At 39.7% G+C, this 24,780-nt stretch overlaps 1 protein-coding gene across 2 annotated transcripts; it reads left to right on the forward strand.

Moving 5' to 3' along the window:
* Positions 1 to 139: 139 nt before the first annotated feature.
* Positions 140 to 23,483, forward strand: add3b (adducin 3 (gamma) b). 2 transcript variants are annotated; one of them, XM_034100547.2, is made up of 15 exons: positions 140 to 626; positions 6,647 to 6,878; positions 8,020 to 8,164; positions 9,334 to 9,485; positions 11,311 to 11,391; positions 12,367 to 12,516; positions 12,821 to 12,964; positions 13,868 to 13,966; positions 14,699 to 14,872; positions 16,458 to 16,718; positions 16,901 to 17,017; positions 17,437 to 17,526; positions 18,801 to 18,924; positions 21,309 to 21,404; positions 21,757 to 23,483. In XM_034100547.2, the coding sequence occupies exons 2-15, from the start codon at positions 6,678 to 6,680 to the stop codon at positions 22,005 to 22,007; spliced, it is 2,085 nt and encodes a 694-aa protein (XP_033956438.1). In that variant the 5' UTR covers positions 140 to 626; positions 6,647 to 6,677; the 3' UTR covers positions 22,008 to 23,483. The 2 variants fall into 2 exon arrangements, with proteins under 2 accessions (XP_033956438.1, XP_033956440.1); XM_034100549.2 differs by lacking the exon at positions 140 to 626 and adding an exon at positions 5,606 to 5,835.
* The last annotated feature ends 1,297 nt before the right edge of the window (positions 23,484 to 24,780 follow it).

Here is a 24,780-nt window from a genome sequence, read left to right on the forward strand (position 1 = left end):
ATTCAGAAGGTGCCGTACAGAGGGAGAGCAGCACATCCTACTCACTCACTGTTAGAGAGTGTGTGGGAGGAGGTGATAGCGGGCAAGCATTCTGTGTGCAATCCTCCTCGACAGCAACATTTAGAATCCTGTAGCAAGCTCAATATGCAGAGTACAAATATGCCTGGCAGGAAATTGCTGCAGTTTTCCTCAATAAATGGTTAGACACAGATTAGCTATTAATTCCTGCTTGATACAATATTTAGTGTTACCTTCAAAATATCTTTGATTTAAGGGAATAAGCCTGCTTTAAAGCAAAGAAGGATATATTTAAATATAACGGGGGTGGAAGCTTGTCCCACCCATTTTTCTTTTCCGTCCACTCCATGCCCATCTCAAAGCTTGGTCTCCAGAACCTCCTCTGACAAGTTTCCTTGCTTTCCTGTGAGAATAGGCAGCCGCCGTCGTTGAGGAGCCGAGGGAGTTCAGGAGATCAGAGGCAAGCAGCAGTTGCCTCTCTTCTGGGAAACCAGATGACCCTCTTCAAAGTGATAATGTAAACAGCTAGTAACTGTTGGAACCGTGGGAGTTTGAAGTAAAACCTGAAGAATTCTCCTTCAGGATAAAGTGTAAAAGCAGCCAGCACTGTAAGTTGTATTCTTTTCACCTTTTTACACATAACAGCAGGCGTTCGCTAAGTAGATGAGGTATGTGGGTTGTTGCAATTTTGTGATCTGTGGGCTTCGAAGATTTGAAAAATAAGAGATTATTTTCAATGCGCTGATAGAAGATAAGGCACACTTTATATGGTACATTAGAGTATATTTTTTTAATGGGGATCTGTGCTTTCTAGAAAGAAAATCCAGAATATTAACACATGGTGAATATGGTTCAAATTAAATAACTTGGTTTGCATTAAAAAAGTGAATTATGTATTTTCTACCTTTAACATTCTAATACATCTTTATTGCTTAACTGGCCTGTCTGCAGCTGAACTGCCAACTCCAGCTGCAGAGGCTTCAAACAGCTGCTTCCAATTACTGTCAACCTGTAGAAACATTACTCCAAACAAGCATGTGTTGACTTTAGATGTGGGGCTGGGGCCGAAATAGGATTTCATAATATGTGTGCCTGATGATGTGAATTATAGAAAGCCATAAAAGTGAAAAGGCAGGTCATGACCCAAACCCTTTCAACCGTACAATTGACTGTTCCTGTTCAAATTTCTACACATTTTTTATTATATGAATTTTACGCTTAGCTAAGGTTAGATTACGTTTTATGTCGTCAGCTCATGGCTCAGGGAATTCCATAATGAATGGCAGTCTTTTACTTAACTGGCAGGATATGTTTGTGTTTGTAGTTAATGTCGGGTTTTTACATAAATGTTAGTGGTTTGCAGGATTTACAGCATTAATAAATCAAAAATCAACACTTTTTCCCAGTTGTTATGTTGTTACCATGTGACAACATACCAGGGATCTGTTAGCCAGACCGCTAACCCAGCCCTGAGTTAAAGTGAACCGCACACAAACTACTAGATCTCCAACATGGAGGCCTTCCAAAGAAAACCACAGTAGGGGCCAGCTCTTCCACTTAGGTAAACAATGTCTGTCTCATTCCACTCCACTGCGATGTGTGTGTGCGACTACATGCATGTGTGTGCCGGTGCGGTTCTACACCCAAAAGCTGTGAAGGCACCGCTCCAACTGTAAATGTAAATTGTTTCAGGTTCAAAGTATGCTCTGTTGTTGCCACCCACCCTGCTGTGAGAGTGTAGCCAATTTTAGCAAGTTGAGCGCTGATATATTCTGTGTGAAGTTATCAAAACAATGGCATTGTTGAGGAGCATAAATAAAAACTCAGTGTGACGAGATTCTTCTCTCTGCAACCTTCCTGAAAGGCAGATGCCGAAGCTTTGTGTGCAAGTTTGACTTAATGCAAATGTTTATTTATATGAACAGTATTCCTGAAAAACTACAGTAGAGAGGTTATTGTTTTCAGTCAGGGAGCTACATGCATATATGCTCAGTAGCAAGCTACATTATAGATGTGTATCTAAGGCTGTGAGAATTTGTTTCAAAAGACCAAATGTCCATCATGTTAGAGTTCCTTTAATCTAAACTGCATTACAGAATGACTGGAGAACAACACAGAAAACAGGGTCAAAACATTTAAAGTGTTAAAAGTATTTCAGATGTGGTCAAAACACTGTTTAGATGTATTCACACATCACTTTCGGGGTTTTGATTGTGGACAATGAGCAGCAAATTGGGTAGACTACTTGGGAAATAAATTAAACACATTAAAATATTTGGATCTGGAAACAAGAAATAATCTTCCTAGATTACTGTGCTCTAAACAATTGGTATCATTTGCTTGCAGTCAGGGTCAAGGGTCAGGTTGAGTTGATAGAAAATGTGCCCGGCAGTGGCCAAAGTATCATTATCAGGAAATGGTTATCAGGGTCTGGCTAAGCTCTGAAAAGGTTATGGCCAATATTTCAAAGATGTCTGTAGTTGGAAGGGTAACAGTTGTGATTTCAATCTTCTCGGAAATCAATACAGAATGGCTTCGGTTAATGAGAGAGTACAATGAGCCTTGTGCTGTAATTACAAGGAACAGCAGTTAATCAAAGAGGCAGGAAAATGTTTTCTTGTTCGCATTGTATTTCCATGGACTGGTAGAGTTGTGTTTCTTTCTTAGTGCATTTTGCAGATAGCAGCCTCTTGTAATAGTGGATGTCAGCAACCATTTGTCTCCTTACTCAGCCTCAGACAAGAGACAGCATAAGCATTGATTACCATGGCAACCACATGGCAACAGCCCAAAGACAAAGTAGTCATCTTCCCTCCGCATTAATCATGACAAAAATGTACATGTGTTGCTACGAAGGGGTTCAGGGCTTTCTGGAACAAGAGATCTTGTCTCAATGAGACCTTTCAGGCTAAATAATGAAACACTTTACAGAGAGGTTCTGATAACCTTGATGATGATGCCAATTCAAATTATTACATAATTTCCAATAACAAAGGTCCTGCGAGAGCAGAATCTGGTATGTATTGTACTTGCCCTGCAGTACTTTAGTGTTATTGAGACTATCGTGCATCAGATTGAAGACAAAAGGGTTTCTTTTCATTCCACATAATTTTACAGCAGTAAGAGACGTTGTTTTATTTGACTAAGATATTGTAATAATATCCAATGAACCAAACACTGTTACATAAGTCTGCTTTCATGTAGTACCGTATTTATTTATCAAATCACCAGTTGTAATCTGTTGAAATTATTATGAATGATCTCAGGATAAAAAGCTATCAACAATTGTGGGAACAAATGAGGCACAAGTGACGCATGGAAATAATGAAAGGCTGTTTTTATAGAGATTGCTTTATTTGGATTAAGGAATTACTAATTTGAGTTCTGGTCCTAAATGATCATAGAAACAAGCTTAATAAACGTTTCTGGTCAATTTGGGGCCTTTTCCTCCTGTGTTGGCAGGTTAAACACTGATTTTTTTATGTAAGAGAAGAGGAAACTTCTGTGGATAATTTGGCTACCGTAAAATGTCCTTTACGATAAACAATGAAGAATTTTAACCTAAGAAGCATCCTACAATTACAGCAATGGACAACAACTCCCCTATTGCACATTTAATGATACTCTACCAATGTGTGACTAAAGACAACAGTGCAGATAATATCATGAGCCTTCAGTGGCCTCCTTTAAATTCTCCTTTTACCTTCACTGAACAGTATGTGGGCTATATCATGTAAGATACCTCGGCTTTTCCCAGTGCAGAGAAACCAGATAAAAAACCAGCCTGCTGTCATAAACCTCCCCTCCAACCATGAGCAGGAGAGAGGAGACCAACTATAAGAGAGAGAATCTCCAGGTCAAAAGGTTGTTTCATGCATCAACACTTTCTCAGCTCTGCCTGCCAAAGTGCCAGACTTCTTTCTTAAGCTCTACCAAAGTTCAACCACAATACGGTACAGCTCATTATTCTTTGCACTGATCTCTCTCTCTCACAGGGTTTACTGTGGATCATGGCTGCATTTGTGTATGTGCATGCGGAGGTAGTGGAGTAGCTGGTCTGTGACAAGACAAAAGTGTGCTTTTATCTGCAGACATCATTATCTCGGGCAGTAATCTGTATGAATGAGACGTCGACTAATAACACCTGACATTTGGTCAATGCTTCCAAGACAGACGGCCCTCGCTGAAAAGTTCAAATAGTCAGCAAGAATGCGGGGGCTGGCGGGTGGGAGGATGTAGTGTGTGTTTAGTACGTGTGTGCGCAGACATTTAAGCCTGAATGTGGTTTCGGTGGGAGCTCTGCCAGAAACAGGGAGGCAGGGACCCAGGGATCCAGGGATCCAGGGTTTCAGGGTTCACGCAGCTCTGTAGTGAGAAAGTTCTGCTTTTCATTACATCTATATGTCCACATGATGTGCTCCGCCTCCCAGACTCCACTCTGTTTCCTGGCATTGTTATTGTCAATCAGTGATTCAATCCTTCTCTCTATTACTCCCAATAATATTTGAGTGTGTCTGATTGTGTGTGATTAAAGGGATAATAACTCTCTGCTTGGCAGGAGCATGGTGCTGAGAACATAGGCATTCCAGAGTTGTAGTCAGGAGTGATTTTGAATATTGCTGCAATACTCTCTGGACTCTGGAGAGACTGGCCAAAGGCAGAACATAGTTGAGAGGTGGCCTGAAGAGAGGAAAGGACCCCTGTTCCGTTAGCAGGATAAAACTGCACCGCTATGCATTTGCTTTAATCTTGATCTTATTTCCTGTTTACTGTAAGACAGCCAATTAACGTATATTAAAGAAAAGCAGGGTGTTTTTATGCAACAACCTGGCATGAGACTCCATTTGCAGGCTTATGTTGCTATGTTATCATCAGGTGAACTGTTGTGCTATGTGACTTACAAGAAAGCAAAGCTAGCATATTCAGATATGCTGATTGGAGTGTTTAAAAAGACTGGAGGCCTATGGCCTATTAATGGATTTTGCACATCAACGTGATCGGATTACAACGTGTTTGTGGATGTTGGTAATGTGAACAAATAATCAGAAAAACCATACTATTTCTGTTTAGAGTGAACATCTGTATTCCATTGCTTTCATTCTGAGAGCAAACATCCTATATAACACGTTTTTCAGAGAGAAGCACTTCCCGCTTTGAAGTGCTCGGTTTTGTTATGACTTGGCCATATAGCTTTGATGAAAACCTCTACTGAGGGGTTGTGGTAACACAGGAGCCTCAGTTATTTATGAAAAATAAGTGGTAGGAGTTACTGAATCACACATACGAGACCCAGAGAGAAGAAGACTAATCAAAGAAATCCCAAACCCTGCTTCAAACTGCAGCAAAATTAACAAGTTCCTTGAGGGATATTAAGGAAACAATATCACAGACATAAGGTCGTGAAAGTGAAACTACAAGGCGGTGCAGGAATATTACAGTAGCCTAAAGCTTATGGTTGTAAAGAAGATCCAAAAAAGCGGAACTGATCCTGAGTGGCCATTCCTTTGTCCCGCTGCACACATAAGGCCTAGTGGGTGGATAAGTTAAGTCACATGGTCACTTTTCCTTTTTCCCACACAAACACACCCACATCGTCCTCCATGCAGCCACTCTTCTTCATCTCACCCGCAGCGGGCAGTGAGTCTGCTCCGGCTGGATACTATCAGCACCAAGTTGCGCTCTTTTCCCACCATGTATCCGAATCGGGAATAACATCCTTCTGGTTTATTTATCCTCACTTCTGGAGCCACTGTCGGAGTAATTCGACTTCACATCGTCCGGAGTCAGTTAATTCACCAACCGACCACTTTGTTTCAGGTAATTTTCAAGTTACAGTAACAGTGTTCTCCTCGTGGGATTGTGTTCGCTTTGTTTTTAAAGAGCGTGTGTACGTTTCAAAGTGTAGCTCCGGCTAATATATCCTCTCCCCTCGGTGTTTTTCGCAGTATAAATGGTTTAAAGTTGTAATTTGACGCAATGCAACGAGTTCTCTGGATAACAAGCTGCTGCTTATTCAGAAGTGAACGTTTGCATTTGGTTTGGTGCAGTGAGACTATTTCATGTGCAGGCCTAATGTAATGTAGAAGACTCTATTGTATTCCTCCACCCCCACATGCAGGTACCCCAGCACTAAAGGTGCTAACTGCTATTCAAACTGGCACGTTTACATGAGGCCTACCTTTGTTTACTGTTGACATTTAATCAGCCGCCTGCTCCTTCTATCTCACTCTTAAATAGTTTGCCTCCTTCTGTGAGAGAAGAAAGAGACTCAACTTTTGTGCTAAAACCTCCAAAGTTGTTGTTAGAACAACTAAGAATGAGACGTCTGTAAGTGTAAGATGTTCACATTCATCAGTGTGTTATTAAACTGTACTAAGCCTAGTTCAGTAAAAAAAAAACTTGCATGATTATGTGCACAGCAACACTGACTAACTCAACCTTTTTGCACATAATCAGCTTTGTATTCACAAATCTGCCATCATGATGAAGTCCTCCTCACTTTTGTCTCCATCCCTATAATTACATGAGTCACCATAGCACCCATACAGTATCTTCTGCAAAAGCAACACTCGCTGCATTGACAGCCCCGAATGTGAAGTAAGCTGCTATGATTTACCCTCTCTTGCAGATCCCAGAGGAAGAATAGGGGCAGTGAAGACATGAGTCTGGTGGAGGTGAGGCAGATGGCGGGGTCCCTCACCCTGTCCCTGTCCAGCAACGACCCCAAGGAGCGATACTTTGACCGCATGGACGAGAATGACCCTGATTATCTCCGCAGCAAGATGATGTCGCCCGACCTGAAGCAGGATTTCAACATGATGGAGCAGAAGAAGAGGGTCACCCAAATCCTGCAGAGTCCGGTATGTCGCCCGCGGCGCCGTATAAGTGCCCTCCTACACACAAGCTTTCAGTGTGTATGAGTAATAAACAACGCTTTTAAAGCAGGAGAGGCTTACTTTACCTTCACTCAAGACTGGCAGAAAGGCATTGTTTTGTTCTTGTTTATGTGGAGGTCTCTGTTGTGCTAAGATATGGCTTTAGCTGTGAGTTTACAGCACCAAAGAAATGTGGTACTGTCACAGTATTTGTGTTTAATATGGAGGTTTCATCTCTTTATTGTTTTACTAGTGTCATTACAGATTATCTGTACTCACAAATTATTTTAGAGGTACGTTTCCTACATACTTGTTATATAAAGTATCTATATTGTAAGCTAAAGCTGAATAAACAAATGGATTAAAAGATCAGCTGTTTGAGGAGAAATAATCTAGCAAACACATTGATAATCGATAAAAATGTATGTTAGGTTTTCACCCAAAAATATCAAACAGTCTCTGGAACTTCTCAGATATTTGCGGTCTGTCTTAACACAATATTACATTGAATATGTTTGGGTTTCTGACAGTTGTTCAGACAAAATAAGCAATTTAAAATGGGATTCTCACTATTTCACTATATGCAGATACTTTATAGCTTAAACTATTAACCAAAACATTAAAATATTCTTTGGTTTTAGTTATTTTCTTTCTGCAGATATTATCTCAGAATGGGTGTATTCTGGCTAGATCAAGTAAACGGAGGCTCAATAAACACATGACTATGAAGTGCATAGAAATAAGACGAGCCCACACTCATCTGCGATTGCATAACAGGCCCAACAAGTGGAGCTCATCATCACCATGGGAACCGTGGTAGGATGAAGCGGAATGCTGGAGCTTAGTTGCTGCGCACAGAAAGAAAAGTGCCGTTTCAAGAAGGCTCACAGACTAGTGTTGAAGGCAAAAATTGATTGTGAGGTTTAATGCGATCCCCCCTGCTTCTAGTCAAGCCCTTTCCCAGACATACAAAGAGGTTTCTAATGGTCTTTGGTTGATTTGTGTACTGATGTAATAAGCATGCTGTGCTCCCTGACATCTCGAGAAAAGTGTTGGAATGAGGTTAGGGTTGTGTTTATACTGTTGCTAGGTTAATGGAGCTGTACTCTTTCTCTTTTGTCCACAGGTGTTTAAAGATGAGTTGGAAGGCCTGATTCAGGACCATGTGACGAAGGGCACCAGCACTACAGGTCTCCTGGCTCTGAGACAGATTGCTGACCTGGTCATGTCAAGTACCTTGGGAGGGGTAGGCCCCCTGACTTCACCCATCAGTGAGTAGCAGTGTGTATGTGTGTCCCTCTTCAGGCCTGATTGACATTCAGTGTGTTCACTCTGTGCATTATGCAGGCTGAATATCTTCATTGTAAGACTCTTGTGACACTGAACAACCCTGAAACAGCACAAAAGGCAGAAAGCTGTTAACAGCATTCTTCATTGTCAATGTTTCTATTAAGTAGCACTCAATACCAGTCTTGATAACGAATTACAGCAGTTTGCAAATTTAATTATGTTAGCCTAACCTCTTGGCGTTGCGTTTCTGTATAGGTCACAGAGTACTCAATTCGAAAAAGTTTGTAAATGTCTGGGAAAATGTCACTGTAGGTAAAGGCGTCTGATGACGCTCAAGGTAGGGAAGGCTAATCATTTACGAATTGTTATACAACCACGCAAACACAGCAATTTACTTGAATTCACATTGTTAATTAAATCGAACACAAAGTTGATGACAACAAGCTCAAACAACCACAATCAAAATCATAGTCACCACAGAAAGTATCTGTGGATTTACAAAGTACTGTAGCAGTGACCGTTAACGTTGGTAAAGCAGAGCCATCAAATAAAATGTTACTGTGCAAACACACATACATCCTGTTCATACATCCTGCTAGCTGTAGCCCAGAGCACTTGGGAGAACCTCAGAAGTAGCGTGCTTTAAACACACAGCACTAACAGACAACATAGATACATTTGATAATCTCATGTAGCCTTATACTACAGGCAGATATTTGGAGTTATTGAACAAAACAACGTTTAGGGAACATTGGTCATTTTTGTTGTGGATGATGTAGTGCACAATAGTACAGGGACCAGTCATTTAGTAGGTCTTGGCCTTCTCTAGCCTTCATCCCCAGCCGCCCCTGACTGTAGGAAATGGCTTTTAGGGTTGCAAAGGCAGACTTGCTTTAAAAAAAAAAAAGCTAAAGTGGCTGGAAAAGAAAGCGTCTTGTATCATTTAATGCCCTTATATGGCATCACAGGCCAAAAATACCTTTTTCGGTTTCTCGCTGGGAATTCTAAGAAATATCTTTTTTTTAGCTTCAGTCGTGGAGACTTTGGGATGTTTTAACCAAGTAAACAACCTTGTAGATGTTCAAATAATACATATTTAATGTTGTGGATGCTTTACAAGTCACTGCTTATGTTTTAAATGTTGGAGCAGGTGTTGGGACGGTGACTCCAGTCAATGACTTGTATGGCATCGAGTCCCCGTCCTATGTCAAAGGGGAGAAAACAAGTCGCTGCAGACTGGCCAGCCTCTACAGGCTTGTTGACCTCTTCAGCTGGGCCCGTTTTACGACTTCCTACATTACTGTGAGTACAACATCACAAGTTGTTGCCGCTTCAGTGCACATCTGCCTATGTATGCAGCACAAAGTCTGTGTATCTTTACCGGTGACTCATATTTTCTGGTTATTGGGCTTAAAGTGAAATTCCTCTTTTTTCAGAGCCCATATATTATTTATGGTTTAGAAAAGTCAGATCTGTGAATATGTACAGCTCCCCAACAGAAATATGTGATGAACACCTGGGATGTCAGGACAAAAGGCTCATATTTTCCCAAAAGACAAAGCCTAGAAAGTCCCGTGATAAGGATAAAAATCGCCTTTTTATATATAACAGCGTTAATTTCTCCTATGCAAACTCTGCAAGCACTCATTTCTACACTGTAGAATCATCACTGACATTTTCAGAATAACAAATCTCTGATATTCATTCAATATAACTTAAGTTAAAGATTTTATTAGAGCTGAACAATAAATATCATTTTTATCAAAAATGTTAAATGTCAAGAGGACAAATATTTGTTAAAAGCAGAATGTGTAAATACAATAAAAAAATTACTATTGTCGTTTGCAGAGATTTCTTGGCATACACATTTTATAAGGTCCCATGACATGGCCATTTCTACTGATCATAATTCCATTGTTGAGGTATACTAGAATAGATTTACGTTGTGCAATTTTCCAAACTCACATTGGGTTTCTCATACAGCATCTCTTTATAGCAGGATGAATTAGTGTGATATATATTGAAGTGACCTGTAGCTTTATCAACGTCTGCATGTAATCAACAACTGACTGCCAATCAAATAAAGAAAGTACAATTCATAAACAACTATATTTATTGTAAATTAACATTGAACTATACAGATATACAGTAAATACTGTGGATATGTGTAATGTTACTCTCACGCTGCATTTCGAAAATAAAATAGAGAAAATAAATAAAATAGCTTTTTAAAATATGTGCATCTTAAAGTGCTTAATTTTAGATAAATAAAATAAAGTGTAGCAGCAGCTTGAGTTTCTCTTTTTCTTTGTTAACCGTTTCACATCATGACTTAACAGTTTCAGCCGATTATAGAACAATATCAGTCTTTACACATCATAACAATTGAACAGTTTTAAAGTTTCTCTTTCTTTCCCTCTTATATTGCAGTCCCTCTCTCACTTTGTTCTGTTCAGTGCGAAAATTGAGCTGGAGCTTGTCCTGCCAGGAGTTTAAATCTGGGATGAAATGGTGTCAGGGCCATTCTCATACACACATGCAGGTGCTCATTGGTTAGCCTCGGTTAGCCTCGGTTAGCCTCGGTTAGCCTCGGTTAGCCTGCGCTGCGAATGGACGTGGGAAGAGGGGGGGGGGGGGGGGTGCTGAGGGGGCTGCAGCAGCCCCATCAGCGAGGCTCCACTAGCACCCGCATCCCCAAACGCGGCGCGCCACAGTTTTGCGGCGCTGCAAGGCTCCACTATCACCCCCCCCCCCCCAGCACGTCACATTTTTGCCGCTAAAAGAGTGTGTGTGTGTGTGTGTGTGTGTGTGTGTGTGTGTGTGTGTGTGTGTGTGTGTGTGTGTGAGGAGCTCCACGAATTGGTCCATTTGGACCAATGGGTCCATTTGGGTCGTCGTTACATCACTTAGTACCAGGAAAAAAAAGAGAAATCTCCAACGAGGCGTTCTGGGGCAGCATAGACAGGTATTTTCTGTGTTAGAGTTTTACTCGCTACAGGGTGTACTTTGGGGTTTGTGACTTTGCAGACCGTTTACATGCATACAAACCTTCATAACACACAAGGGAACGGGTAATAACCGGAAAAGCATGACATGGTCCCTTTAAAACATGTTCTTTTTGTTTCAGGTGCGTGTCAGTAAAGAGCAGGACCATGTTCTTATTAGTCCAAGAGGTCTGTCTTTCGCTGAGGTGACGGCGGCAAATTTGGTAAGCACAATTACTTAATGTTTGTTAATATTTTCATTATCTTTATAATTTAATAAAGACTGCTTTGCAATTCAATGTTATATACATAGCATTGGGTAAACATTTGTATACACAAACATTACATTTTACAGTAAGTGTGCTTAAAATGTTTTGTGATTTTACTCAGACTTTACAAAAAGAAAACACTTTAAATTGAAGGTCATATTAACTGGCATGTGCTCAAATCCCAATTGGATTCCTTACTTTACAGATCATACTATAACACATATTTGTGTTATAGTCTGATGAGTTTGATATTTTTTTGAAATTATGACTTTTATTTACTTTACATATAAAACTCCAGTTGAGGTTTTCGAATAAAGCTTGTCATTTTAAAGAGGATCTTTTCTTCCAAAAAAGGAGGTTATTTTTTTGGGGTGGTTGTTTAAATGTGATTTATGGTGCTGTTAAATTGCTGCTAGACATACAGGTGCATGCCTCCCTTTGTGGGCTGCAAGCATGAAAGCAAATGTTTGGACCGCAGTGAAAATGTTGTGTTTGAAAGGCTTATCTAGTCAAATGGATTGAAGCAAAAATAATTTCTTGGCTGAAAACATGTGATTTTCTGGACCTTGCACAAACAAGGACCTGCTTAACACAATACACATATAGAAGTAATTTGGCAGCAAACAGCAGGGAAGAATAGACCTCGAGCTACTAGGCAAACACAGACGTAAACAATGGAGGTTACACAATTAAAAAACGGTACGATAAAGTCAACACGTAGTCAGGCCTCGAGGATAGACACAGTGTTTTCGTCGTTGATTCATTAATGTACACATAGTTTGCTTGTTTAACCGAAGACTCCACGGGATACCTTTTAATGGTTCAGGCATAATGTATGTAATTACTTGCGGGTTGCATATTTAAAAATAGAATTCTGTCCTGTTCTAAAATAACAATGACTTTGTTCTTCTTTTGTTCTGCCCTGTGTAGGTGAAAGTGAACATAATTGGTGAGGTGGTGGACCAGGGTTCCACTAATCTGGGTATTGACGTCTTTGGCTTTGCTCCTCATGCTGCCATTTACTCGATGCGCCCTGATGTGAGATGTGTAATCCACATACACACCCCCGCTACAGCTGCTGTAAGTAAGCTGCAGGCCGATATTAAATGAGCTCCGTTGTAATCAAAGCATAAAAGCTGCTGCTAAATGCTTATTTTGTACAAGAGAGAAAGGGCTGAATTAAAAGCAGCCCCCTGCTACTTATTTTAGACGCAGACACCCTGTAATGTGCTTTTATCCTTTCCTTTGAAGCTGGGCTGTAAAACGCAAAGCACATGATGAACATCGCTGTTGAAACTTTTATTTGCGCCTCACAGCTACAAATGTGCCTCTATTTATATGTTATTGCGTCACACTCTTGCTTGCTTTTATCCCACGTTAACAGGTGTCCTCGATGAAATGTGCAATCCTGCCCATTTCCCAGGAGGCTTTGCTTCTCGGAGATGTGAGCTGCTTTGGTTTCCATGGCAGCCTTGATAATAAAGAGGAGAAGGTGGAGTTTCAGAAAGCTCTGGGCCCAACTGCCAAGGTACTGTCAAACCAAGGGACTTCATTAGTGACAGGCTCTCTTCTCATGGGACAGAGCAGCCTTTCAACCACTGGGTGGAAGTCATGACTTATTATATTATACTGTATGCACAACTGGCTGTACTGTATATGAGGTCTTTCATATGTGTTGGTTAGCACATGTTAATGAGTTATTGTGCACAGTATTAACATAAAGAGATTATGTGTGTTACACTACTGTACTCTAACAAACATGTCGTGTATTTCTTCGATTTGCAAACCAACTTTAACTAAAAGGATTGTAAAATGAGTTAATTCCTCAATTATTTATCAGATTAAAGACATACATAAAAAGGGACACGATATTAGAAAACCCCTTTTAATTATCTCACATTTCATATATCGGTTATCACTTTCATTTTCTGAAAGAAAGACGAGAAGATACTACTCTGTACCTGTCTGTTAAATATGAAGCTAAAAGCTGTATAAGATTAGCTTAGCTTAAAGTCCGGAAGCTGGTAAAGAAAGATCTGTCTCTGAATTAGCTTCAGAGGTGCTGTTAGCTACCAGCCTCTATGCTAAGCTATATAGCCTTATATTTAAATGACACACATCGTCTACAGTCTACACACCATCTTCCCAGATGTTGTTCAGCTCATATGTTCAGTATTTGGGGACAGCTTTGTTGATTTTGTTACTAGTTATGGATTTCACAGTTCAAAAAAAGGCACGGTGAACAAGACATTTTCTTTCATAGACTATTGCTCTGGGATGAACAGATTGTAAGAGCACTGCATGTGACATGTGTTGTATGTTGACATGAGAATATTTGCTGCTTAAGTCACATTGTAATAAGTGTATCTGGATATTGTTTTATCATGTCTCAGATGGATCATTCAGCTCAAGTGTTTCCTGTATTTTTCAGGTATTGATCCTGAGGAACCATGGCCTGATCGCTTTAGGGGAAACAGTTGAAGAGGCTTTTCACTACATGTACCACTCACAGCAAGCGTGTGAAATCCAGGTATAAAAAGCTTGATTTCCATTGTTTACGCTACCTCTTCCTGGAAATGACATGTACTTGCAATATTCAGTTCAAATACATATCTGAACGCGCCCTTGATGCACATTTTACACATTAATCATACTAGAGGGGCATACATCACATTTCCACAAATGTCAGTGTGTCTAACATGCAATGACAAAAATCATCTTATCTTATCTGTCTCGATTTTGTTCTTTTACATATGAATCAGACTTGGTTGCAAATAGCAAAGTATCACTGCAGGGCCTTAGCAGCAAAGCTGATGTGATATCTACCATACAGAGAGCTTGGAAAATGCTAAATCAAATATGTGTGACAGATCAGAGTGCACGGCCAGCCAGGTGGAACCCTGCAGAGGTTCTAAGAAAGTCCTGTTGCCTCGTGTCAGGGAGACCGTCGGGGGGTTGTTTATTTATCATCCTGCCGTGTCTGGACTGAATTTTCTTCAATTGTTTTTGACACATATTGACAGCCTGGCTGACATATTTACAATTATTGTGAAATGAAATCCTACTGCATCTTGGGAGAGATGGGAGAGACAATATATATGTTGTGAAATTAATAATCTCTGTAGTTAGTGTTTTACATTGCAGAATTATAGTTAATGCATTAGGGAAAACCATCATTGATTTTGCGAAGAATAACTATGTTGCTTGTTACTACATAAGATATGTAAGGGTATACAAGAATAATTTTGTTGTCTGTTTTTAGGTGAATGCTATGGGGTGTTCAGGCGGCGTGGATAATCTCGTTCTCCTGGACAGAGAGAAGTTCAAACCCCTGACTCAGGGCGCGTTCGCTGCCGGGTTAGTGATGGACAATGAGGTCAAGTGGAAAGTGGGCGAGGCCGAATTTGAGTCCCTCATGAGGATGCTGGACAACCTGGTAAGTGAACCCTGACCTGTGCCTATTACCCATGATGCTTTGAGTTTCCTGTTTCAGGCGCTTCCTCTGGAAGTCTTGATTAGAGAACACAATGAAACCAGATATGTTTTTGTAAATCTAATCTGAAAAAAGTGGAACATAGTGCTCCATGAAGGCTGTGTAATATTTTGTCTCTACAACTACAGATTCTATTAATGACAAAAACATGTCAAACCATGTTTTTTGTATCTATGGCCAACATGCTGTCTGCAGGTGTTGTTTCTGTACAGTGCTGCACTTCTGTCAGCTTCATCCCCACTATTCTAACCGCACAGCTAATGACCAGGCCCTGACATGTTCTGTGGACTGGACGCAGCCGATGTCAGGCTGTGTCTTCCTGAGTTTGCTTCTCTCGATAACAACTGTAGCTGGAGTGGGCTGCAGCTGTGTTAGCTCAGTGTGATCATAGCCCGCCCCCTCCTCTCCATCATTGCTTCCAGATGGTGAGGCGTGCTGTGGGCAGTCACATCCACACAGACCACACAATCACTTAGTGCAAGAACTCTATTGTACTCAATTTAGGAATCAGATTTGGCGTTTTCTCCAAGATTGTAATGTATGGCGCTGGCCTGGGTGAAAAGGCCAGAGCTCTCACTTCAACAGGGGTACCAGTGTCCTTGGATTTACACTATTTCTATTTTATTTGTATTTATTTGTACATGTCAAAACATTCTCTTGCACTATTTTCTCTGCTTTATGTCCTATATATTATTCATGTTGCACTATTGGAGGAGCCTGTGACTTAAGTTGTTCATTGCCATATCTACACTGTAGCTACTGTGCACATGAAGATAAAGCCTTGAATCTTGAATTTGCTAGTCAGAATCAGAAACGGGTTTATTGCCATGTACGTTCACACGTACGAGGAATTTGACTTATATCATGGTGCATACAATTTAAAACAAAAATTTTGTTCTGAACGTGGTGATAATCTCTATGATAACTAGCGTCTAGCTGAAAGGGAATACAGATACTGACCTGGTGCTTTAAGCTATTGTTTATAACAATGAATATGTAAATCAAGCGTAAAAAGTGTTATTCCTCATACCATTTGGAAACTGTGCTTCTGGTGACAGTGAACAACATTGTGAATTAATGATCAAAGCCCAAAGCAGGGATAATTTTCTGTTGCAAACTTGTCATATTGCCTGTGAGAAAAGGCCAATTTTGATTGTAGCGTTGTACTGCCGGCTTCAGGCTTCACGCTGCGAGTTCTCATCGCTTTTCTAGTCGTCTCTCTCATCTTTGGTGTATTGTTAACAACACACTCCTTTAAACCAAAGTGTTATCTATTCCCTCGGAAACTGGGCACATCTGCAAAAACGCTGTTTGTATATACAGTGTTGTTTAAATATTTAGAAGCATTGTGTTAGTGGATCTTGGGTGGCCTGAACATCCTTTGAGTTTTGTATCTTTTGTAGTTGATAGTTCTTATTTAATGGATTGTGAGGGGAAACTAAAGAACAGTTAAAACTACTGTGTACAATTACACGTAAGGCAAAGAAAAACTGCTGAAGTATTGTCTCCACTTTGTGTGATCTTCTAGGGATACAGAACAGGCTACTCGTACAGGAACCCCATCGTCCGTGAAAAACCTCGCTCTAAGAACGATGTGGAGATCCCCGCCACTGTGTCCGCTGCCCCCCAGGAGGACGGTGAGCTGGGTCTGCGTAGCCCCTTCAAGTTTATGGCCCAGAAACAGCAGAGAGAGAGGACCCGGTGGCTCAACTCGCCCAACAGCTACTTGAGGGTCAATATTCCTGAACACTCACCCAGCGGGGACGTAAGCCCCAGAACCAGGACCATGGTGCGTTGATTCTCATGTGGAGCTGAAACAAGAAATCAAATAATCTTACCCATGCTGTTTTGGTCTCTAAAGTTGGTCTAAAAAATTGTTATCTGATACTCTCTGTATTATCCTGCCCTCTTGTGGCCTGTTTTCTAAATACTGATCTTTATTCCTCAATTTGCACTAATTTTTTTTCTCAGTGGATGAAGTCTTCAGAGCCAGGCAATAACTTTGGCACACCAATAAAGATCGAGGACCCAAACCAGTTTGTCCCTCTTAACACTAATCCCACAGAGGTTTTGGATAAGAGGAACCGGGTCAGTGGAAACATCATCACATAATTATCAATACTAAAGACTTAATTTGTATAATTCTTATTGCCTGTGTTATATCATGATCACAGCTGATATTGTAAAAATCAGACCCAGTTTCAAACTATAATAAACTATTAAAACATTGCATTCTGTATGATAAACTTATGGCATAAAAACTGGAATAATATTTATTTTTTTATAAATCAATACTAATCCACATGCTCTGATTATGCTTGTAAAATGACAACATATAGTCCCTTGTGAAAATCTTTTTGTTGACCAACTATTAACCAACTTATCAAGTCTACTAGCTGATGGATTGATAAACCATGAAGAAATCTACTATCGTTGTTGTGTTCTGTGGTATTATAATATTGTATGAAATGTCAAAGATTCCTGAAGTTTAATTATTAATTATTCAGATTAAAGAACAGCACAGAGGTGACCTGATGACTTCCGGACCAAAGTCTCAGCTACTAGCAGGCATTGTTGTGGACACCGTAAAAGGACCAGTGAGTACATTTATCATTTTCAAAAGCACAAAGTCATTGGTGCAACAATATGTCACAATATGTCACTGTATTGATTTTTCCTCAATTGCGCTGGCACATTTTCCAAAACACATCAGGGTGTTTTAGAAAATAAAACACTAAGAATAAACTGTTTTTATTCTGAGCTCTACGCCACAACTGTCACTTTATCAACAAGTTCATCACCCACACAAAAGGGGAAACACTTTTTGCATAGATAACATTTTCTCAACCAAAAGACAAAAAAAGAAAGCCAATGTTAGATTCCATCAAGTACAGAAAAGTATGACCACCCATATATGTTAGATTATTCCTTAATAATGTATTAATGCCTAACAGTGGCGGTTCTAGATCAATTTGATTGGGGGGGCCACTGGGGGGCCAGTTATTTTCTGAGGGGGACACAATAAATGCAGGACGAAAAAGAGAACTAGACAGTATGAAGTAATTGCGCATAAGAAAACAATGCAATACAGTTATTGGTATTTGTTTCAGTACACAGGGGGGTCAGAGGTCAGTGTTAGGGGGGCACTGCCCCCCCCCCCCCCCCCCTAGAACCGCCCCTGATGCCTAAGCCTCCTACATTGTGCAACAATCCCTTCGTTTCAGGGTTAAGTCATTTTAACTTAACAGTTGAGATCCCTTTCAGTCTGACCAACAGGGGGAACAAGTGGAACAGGAACCAGAGACTTCCTCATACCTGACAACCTCACAGGGCCCTTTACTAACATTAAATCCCATAAGCAAGACATTATACCTATATCATGTGATCATAAAGACAATTCTACACGACTAGCAATATTAAAACTGTCAATGTGACAGAAGACACTGAAATGGTGTATTCTCCTTTAGTTCCTTCCATAAGACATCCAAACAAACAATAACCCAATTACAAAAGTGAAAGATGTTGTTGCTGAAAACAGCTGGCTGAAATCAATGTAATGAATTACATTGATTTTGATGGCAGAGGTTAATGCAATGCATCACAGAATTAAATGAAGACATAAGATAAGAATATAAAAAGCATCCAGAAATGCATAAACCAACCAACATATATTTCTCTGAGATCTGAGGATTGCACACAAGATTTTTAAAAGTTCGATTTGTATGTGCGCCAAAGCTTTGCAACCAATGTAAACATCACAGTCTGAACAAGAAACATTCTATTTTGTTCCATCAGCAATTATTTATATTTACTCAAAAATGCATTACATCAGTTGTCCAAAAATGTTTTTTTATCCTCTTCTGTCAAACAGGCTTTCATCATCGAGGACGAAGAGCAGACTCGCTCTCTTCCCCCCAACCCTTTCAATGAGCTCACAGAGAAAATGCTGGAGGAATACAAGAGCCTGGTGGAAAGAAAGCAGCTAGGCCAAGAAGGTAGTCAGACGCTTTCGTTAGCATTTCAAAGCATCCATGTGCACCATTGCTCTTGTGAGGCACGGAAAACCTCTCCCTAATGTAATCCTACTTGGGTTTATACAGCTCATATCTGACATCATCCCCTGTAGATTATGAGTGTGTGATGTACTGAAGTTAATCCTCTGCGGTCCCAGAGGTCATTAAAGAAATTGAGATGGAATGACAAAGCTAATATTAAAATCTTAACAGCAATCTCTGACTTGCCAGGCCACCCATTACATGTAGAATTAGGAGGAATTCTTGAACTTTTTAAATGAAAAAAGACACAAAAATCTATAAACTAATTGCAATTACTTGATATCTTAATGATGATTTGTTTAGGATGCTAATATTTTAGCTTCATATTTTAAACACGTTTGCTGTACTTATATTGCATCCCCATAAAAGCAGTCTCATTAGCCTGTTGTCAAGGCAGTTGAAAGTCATTACCAAGCAATGGCTTCTTCCTGTCTCGAGGAAATGAAACGAGGATATTCCCGTAAAAATACCTGCACAAGAACAGTGTCAGTTAAAGGTGGGGAATAAGTTTGAGAAACCGGCTCGAGATACACTTTTTCTTATATTCCATGGAATGCTCTTAACATCCCGATAGCAATGAATATCTTAAGTGCTTTGACAAAAAATCCATTAAAAAATGTCATCTGTGGAAGCCGTGGCGCTGTAAAAAGCACGACCAATCATCTGAGCCGGCCCGGCTAAAATAACTGGATGGCCTACCTGCCTGTCAGCCTTCCATCTGGGCACAAACTTATCTCGTGCCCTCATTGGTCATGTGCGCGTTCGTGTGTGTTGGAGGAGGGGCTCTGTAAGGAAGTGGCAGATTTCTTCCGGTTGTGTATTTTCAAATTCTAGCGCACTCGAGCTGGTTTCTCCAAAATTACCTACCCCACCTTTAATGGTTTCACTCTTGCTGCAAAGACATTGGTCTTGTCAATCTACTTGTGTTTTAGTTATGGCAGCAGACAAGAAATAGGTGTGTGTAGGAGAGATAGATTTATACTGCTGTATATTTGACTGGCACTTTTGTCTTGGAACGCATTGGCTAAATAATGTAACAATGTTCTTTACCATCTAGTGCAGGGATGGGCAACTTTGATGGTGGTGGGGGTCACATCATTGATGTACTGGCTACCAGGGGGCCGCAGATTCACTTGGAACACACACACACAACAATTCCATGTGTTGTATGTAATTATTAACAAATATACTAAGTCTGACATCTTCATTGACATTTTACATTCAAAGGGAACATCCTCTAATAAGCTCACTAAACAAATATCAGTTCACAGAAATGTTATTTCATTTTTACAAGTGGCATGTTTGTATTGAACAGGTTATTAAACAGTGGAATAAAACTATTTTAAACTATTGGAAAGCACGGGAAATGTGTGTGTATTGAGATTAACCATTAAGATGACATACACATGAAGTCATGAACACTAACTTGAACCTAAAACACTTGTAGCCAGTCTCTGCATTCCCCTTATTCCACAATAAGGGGAATGTCCACACAGACACCTGTCTGTGTGGACAGCACTCTGCTGTTCCTCAGCGCCACTCCCCCTCCCTCCTGCTGAAATTATGAATGAAAAGCGTAGTAATCATAGATAACACGGCAGAGTCCGTGACAGTTTGTTTTCATCTGATTTCAAATAAACAAAGTCTTGGTTTTTAGAATATTGAACTTGTTTCGCCAAATTCAGATGATAAATACAACTTTTAAGCTTGTCAAGGCATAAATACAAGAGGCAACTTAACGTCACAGCAGGCATAACAACAGCTGGTGTTTTTTGTGAGGGTTTCCCCGGGAAACAAACACAATACACACAAAGATTATTTTGCGGTATTTGAAATCATGTACGCAGCTCGCGACGTAACTAGGAGTCTAGTGGATGGTATCAGTACTACAAGTAACTTTTAAAAAAATTATTATTAATTACGTTGTTTATAAATTAATCTGAGGGCCACAAAAAGAGGAGGTGGGGGCCGCCATTTGCCCATCCCTGATCTAGTGTTTGCTTTTTTTACTTTGGAATGCTAGCAACATGGGTCGAAAGATGTTAATGTCTAAAACCTTACTCTACTCATCAGGTCAATCATTTATTATGTCTGCCTGTTGGGTTTATGACTAATAACCTGCAACAATATTGATATTTGCAACAGCCTCGGTTGTCCTTTGTGTTTGGAGCTAATTCGAAAATGTTAGCATGCTAACACTTTTCTAGGAGAGTGGAGATGGTAAACAATTGACATTGATATATTCATCTAACATTAGTCTCACTCCCATCAACATACTGTCTCTAATGAATGACTGACCCCTGATGACCTTTATCCGTTTACAGAAGATGATGATGCCACTGATGCAGAAGAGATGACAACATTTGATGGCTCTACTATCTCCCTCTCCCTCTCTCCATTAATGACGCCAATTAAACAAGGTAATTAGTCAATAGTCATTGGAGTCGATAGCAATAGCTGCTTGTTTGGTTCTGTGTTTTATATCCATCTGGTGTCATCTATGAAAGGGATACAGTGTGTGTGTGTGTGTGTGTGTGTGTGTGTGTGTGTGTGTGTGTGTGTGTGTGTGTGTGTGTGTGTGTGTGTGTGTGTGTGTGTGTGTGTGTGTGTGTGTGTGTGTGTGTGTGTGTGTGTGTGTGTGTGTGTGTGTGTGTGGTGTGTGTGTGTGTGTGTGTGTGTGTGTGTGTGTGTGTGTGTGTGTGTGTGTGTGTGTGTGAGATTGCACTTCCTGTCCACATCCCTCTCGGCTGACATTAATTTATCTTTTGACAGACATAATACCCAATGGGAAAGACCACTTAGATGAGACGGACGAGGATCTGAGCATTGAAGTATCAAAGCTGAATGTGAGCACTTCAGAAACGGTGGAAATCTCCATTACATCGAATGAGAAGACAGGTGAGGCTCAGACCCCGGAGAGCCAAACCAAGTCCCCCAAGAAGAAGAAAAATAAGTTCCGCACACCTTCATTCTTGAGAAAGAGTAAGAAAAAGAAGGATGAGAAAGAAAAAGCAGAAGCCTGAGGGGAGCAACTGTAAAAAACAAAACAATAATAAGTGTTTTGCTAGGAAAACATCAGAATTGCCTTCTTAATTTGCAGCTTGTTGAAGGGAAGTGAAATAAGAGGAAATACTTTAATCTAGTCAGCTAGTCTCCAAGGACTGTGTTGTTTTTACACAGCTTCCTACATTCACAGCTATTATTTCATGTGAAAATGATTCCGAGAAGTGCCAGTAGATGGTAATATGGACGTGTTTTTGTCCCGCGAGAATTTGATATTGATCACTCCTGAAGGGCTCAGTAAAATGAAATCAAATGAAAAGTGAACATAAAACTGCATATTTGTAGTCTTTATTACCCATATTTTTAATGGGGTTTCAAAATGGAAATCAAAGGTTATGAAAATATCAGATTACAGTTGCGTATTTGTGATATATTTTTGCACAAGTTCATTGTTGAATGTATACTGAAAGCTAAGAAAATTGTTTAACAATTTAAAAATGTAACAATCACACAGGTAGTGTAACAATGGCTGAGCATAACAAGGTTTTACAACATTCAGCCTCTTCAAAAGTACGATTTGTATCTGAATCTAGTCAAGTTATGCTATCTTGTAATAATATATGTTGATTTATATTATAGGTATTACAATATAGTGTTTGATAGTTAAATAAATGATTTTATAGTCTTTAAATATTTACTTTACCTACTAACTCTTATACTAAACATGCTGTAATTGGTCATTCAGTAATATTTCATATTGTTTTTACATTGACGTCAGTGGTATTGTTCCCATGGTTGCTGCTTTATCGTAATTGTGACAAGGGACTGACTAACAGAAAGAGCCCAGTAAAGTGAGGAATGTTGCGTATTGATGTTTTTGGGTGACAAAGTTTGACATTTACAGAATTGAAAGAACATCAATGCTTGTTTGGACGTTGACAATGAAAGTGCCAAGCCTGAATGGCAGGAAGTTGAAAGTGATGGACGTTTTGATTCATAGTGTCAGTTGATGGCTGTATGCTGTGGAACGCTTGTCTTCATCGCCACTGTTAGTGTGATATAAAGTATATTAGAGGATTACATATTTACATCCCAGTCAATAATGTGAATGATTTGTTTTGACCCAAAGGGAGTGAAATCTTTGCCTTTGTAAATAGTTTGTATTTGTGAAGTTATTTTGTTAAGCTAAACCAAATGTTAAACAATGAAACTTAGAAATGTGACAGTACAATCTAATAACACTATTTTAACACGTCTTTTATGATATTTTTTATTCACCCTTATTAAGCTCCCCATTTAGTGAACATGCACAGCGCACTGTGTTTACAAATTGTATTTACTTATGTAATGTGCTTGTATTTTCCTGCATTGTTTACACTGCTATCTGTATGCCTGGGTTTTCTCCATGGGGCTTTACATTACAGTCACTGTTGAAGTCAGTCTTTCTAAAATGGCCTCCCACCTGATGTAATAAAAGCTCAGATATGTTTCGATAACTGTTTTATTGCTCTCTTGCTTATTGACTCAATGGTATATGACGTTTGCATTTCTTATCTTTACTCAAATACAGTTTAAACATTGAGAAGGTTTCTTATGTTGTTGGTGCATTTATTTGAGCCTGATGTAGTTGTGCAGCTCTATCTAATTATATCCAGTTTGAAGACACACGGCCCCCCTCAAGCACAGAATAAAGCTTTCTAGAAAAACTACACAGCCTCCCCTTTTATTTTTTAAACCAGCGTACCCCTAAAACAATACAGTCTGTTGAGCGATAATTGACCGTGTGAAGCTGTATAATCAGTCTTCGGTCATGATATGAATGGGTGTTGTCATGGTAATCCACTGAGAGGGGGCTGTGGAGACAAAGGGGATTTGGTGTCTCCAACAGGTGTTCATGTTGGGGGAGTGACAGGATCTATACCTACACCACCCCCAACCCATATACACACCTCTCTTAGGAACTGAAAAACAGATAAGATGACGCCAAAAGGTAGTGCATTTAATTGACAATAAAAACCGCTAAATAAAATAAAAAAATCTTATGGAATAAGACTTGGTTATGAGCATTTAGTGTACAAAATAAATACATGTTCAGCTCGTTGAAGAGACGTGAGCAAGGGAAACGACTATAATTCAGTCAGAAAGTCTCTTGGGACTGTAATTTTCTAACTACTTCCTACAGTATACTCACAGCTATTATTATGGGGAGTGACAGGATGTATACCCCAAACCCATATACACACCTCTTCTATAGGAGCCCAAAAACAGATAAGACGAGGTCAAAAGTGTGTGCATTTAAATGAACTTAAAAACGAAATAAGTAAAAAAATACATATGAGCAATTACAATAAAAAACGATGTGTTCTGCTGGAAAAGTATCTGAATTACTTTCCTAATTTTCAGGTTGTTGAAGAGGAGTCTCCCGGGACTTCCTATACATAATTTGGGTGACAGGATGTATTCCTACACCACCCTGACTGTATACACACCTCATTTTAGAGATTACTATGAGAAGATGAGATAAAAAAAAGTATTAGGGTTATTTGAACATGACCAAATAAATAAAAAAACAAAACATTTGATTTTGAAGTAAAACATAGCTGCTTATGCTGAACATAAATATTGACGGTTGAAAGGAATACATTGCTGGATGGAATGAGTTCATTTAGTTTCCTCTAATCATGGGAACGACAGATTTATAGAATTATATTAAAAAAAATAACCTTTGTTTCTCCCTTTCCTATTATCTAAAATGCATGACTACTGCCCGGCTCCAAACTTGTTATCTGAACA

This window comes from Pseudochaenichthys georgianus, chromosome 15 (assembly GCF_902827115.2).
Source record: "Pseudochaenichthys georgianus chromosome 15, fPseGeo1.2, whole genome shotgun sequence".
NCBI classification, from domain to species: Eukaryota; Metazoa; Chordata; class Actinopteri; order Perciformes; family Channichthyidae; genus Pseudochaenichthys; species Pseudochaenichthys georgianus.

What these genes read in the sequence shown, in the direction of transcription:
- add3b (XM_034100547.2), top strand. Translation starts at nt 6,678, where the DNA reads ATGAGTCTGGTGGAGGTGAGGCAGATGGCGGGGTCCCTCACCCTGTCC. An exon ending in AGGTGACGGCGGCAAATTTG is followed by an intron (nt 11,392 to 12,366) that starts GTAAGCACAATT and finishes TGCCCTGTGTAG; the next exon opens with GTGAAAGTGAACATAATTGG. An exon ending in AATGACGCCAATTAAACAAG is followed by an intron (nt 21,405 to 21,756) that starts GTAATTAGTCAA and finishes ATCTTTTGACAG; the next exon opens with ACATAATACCCAATGGGAAA.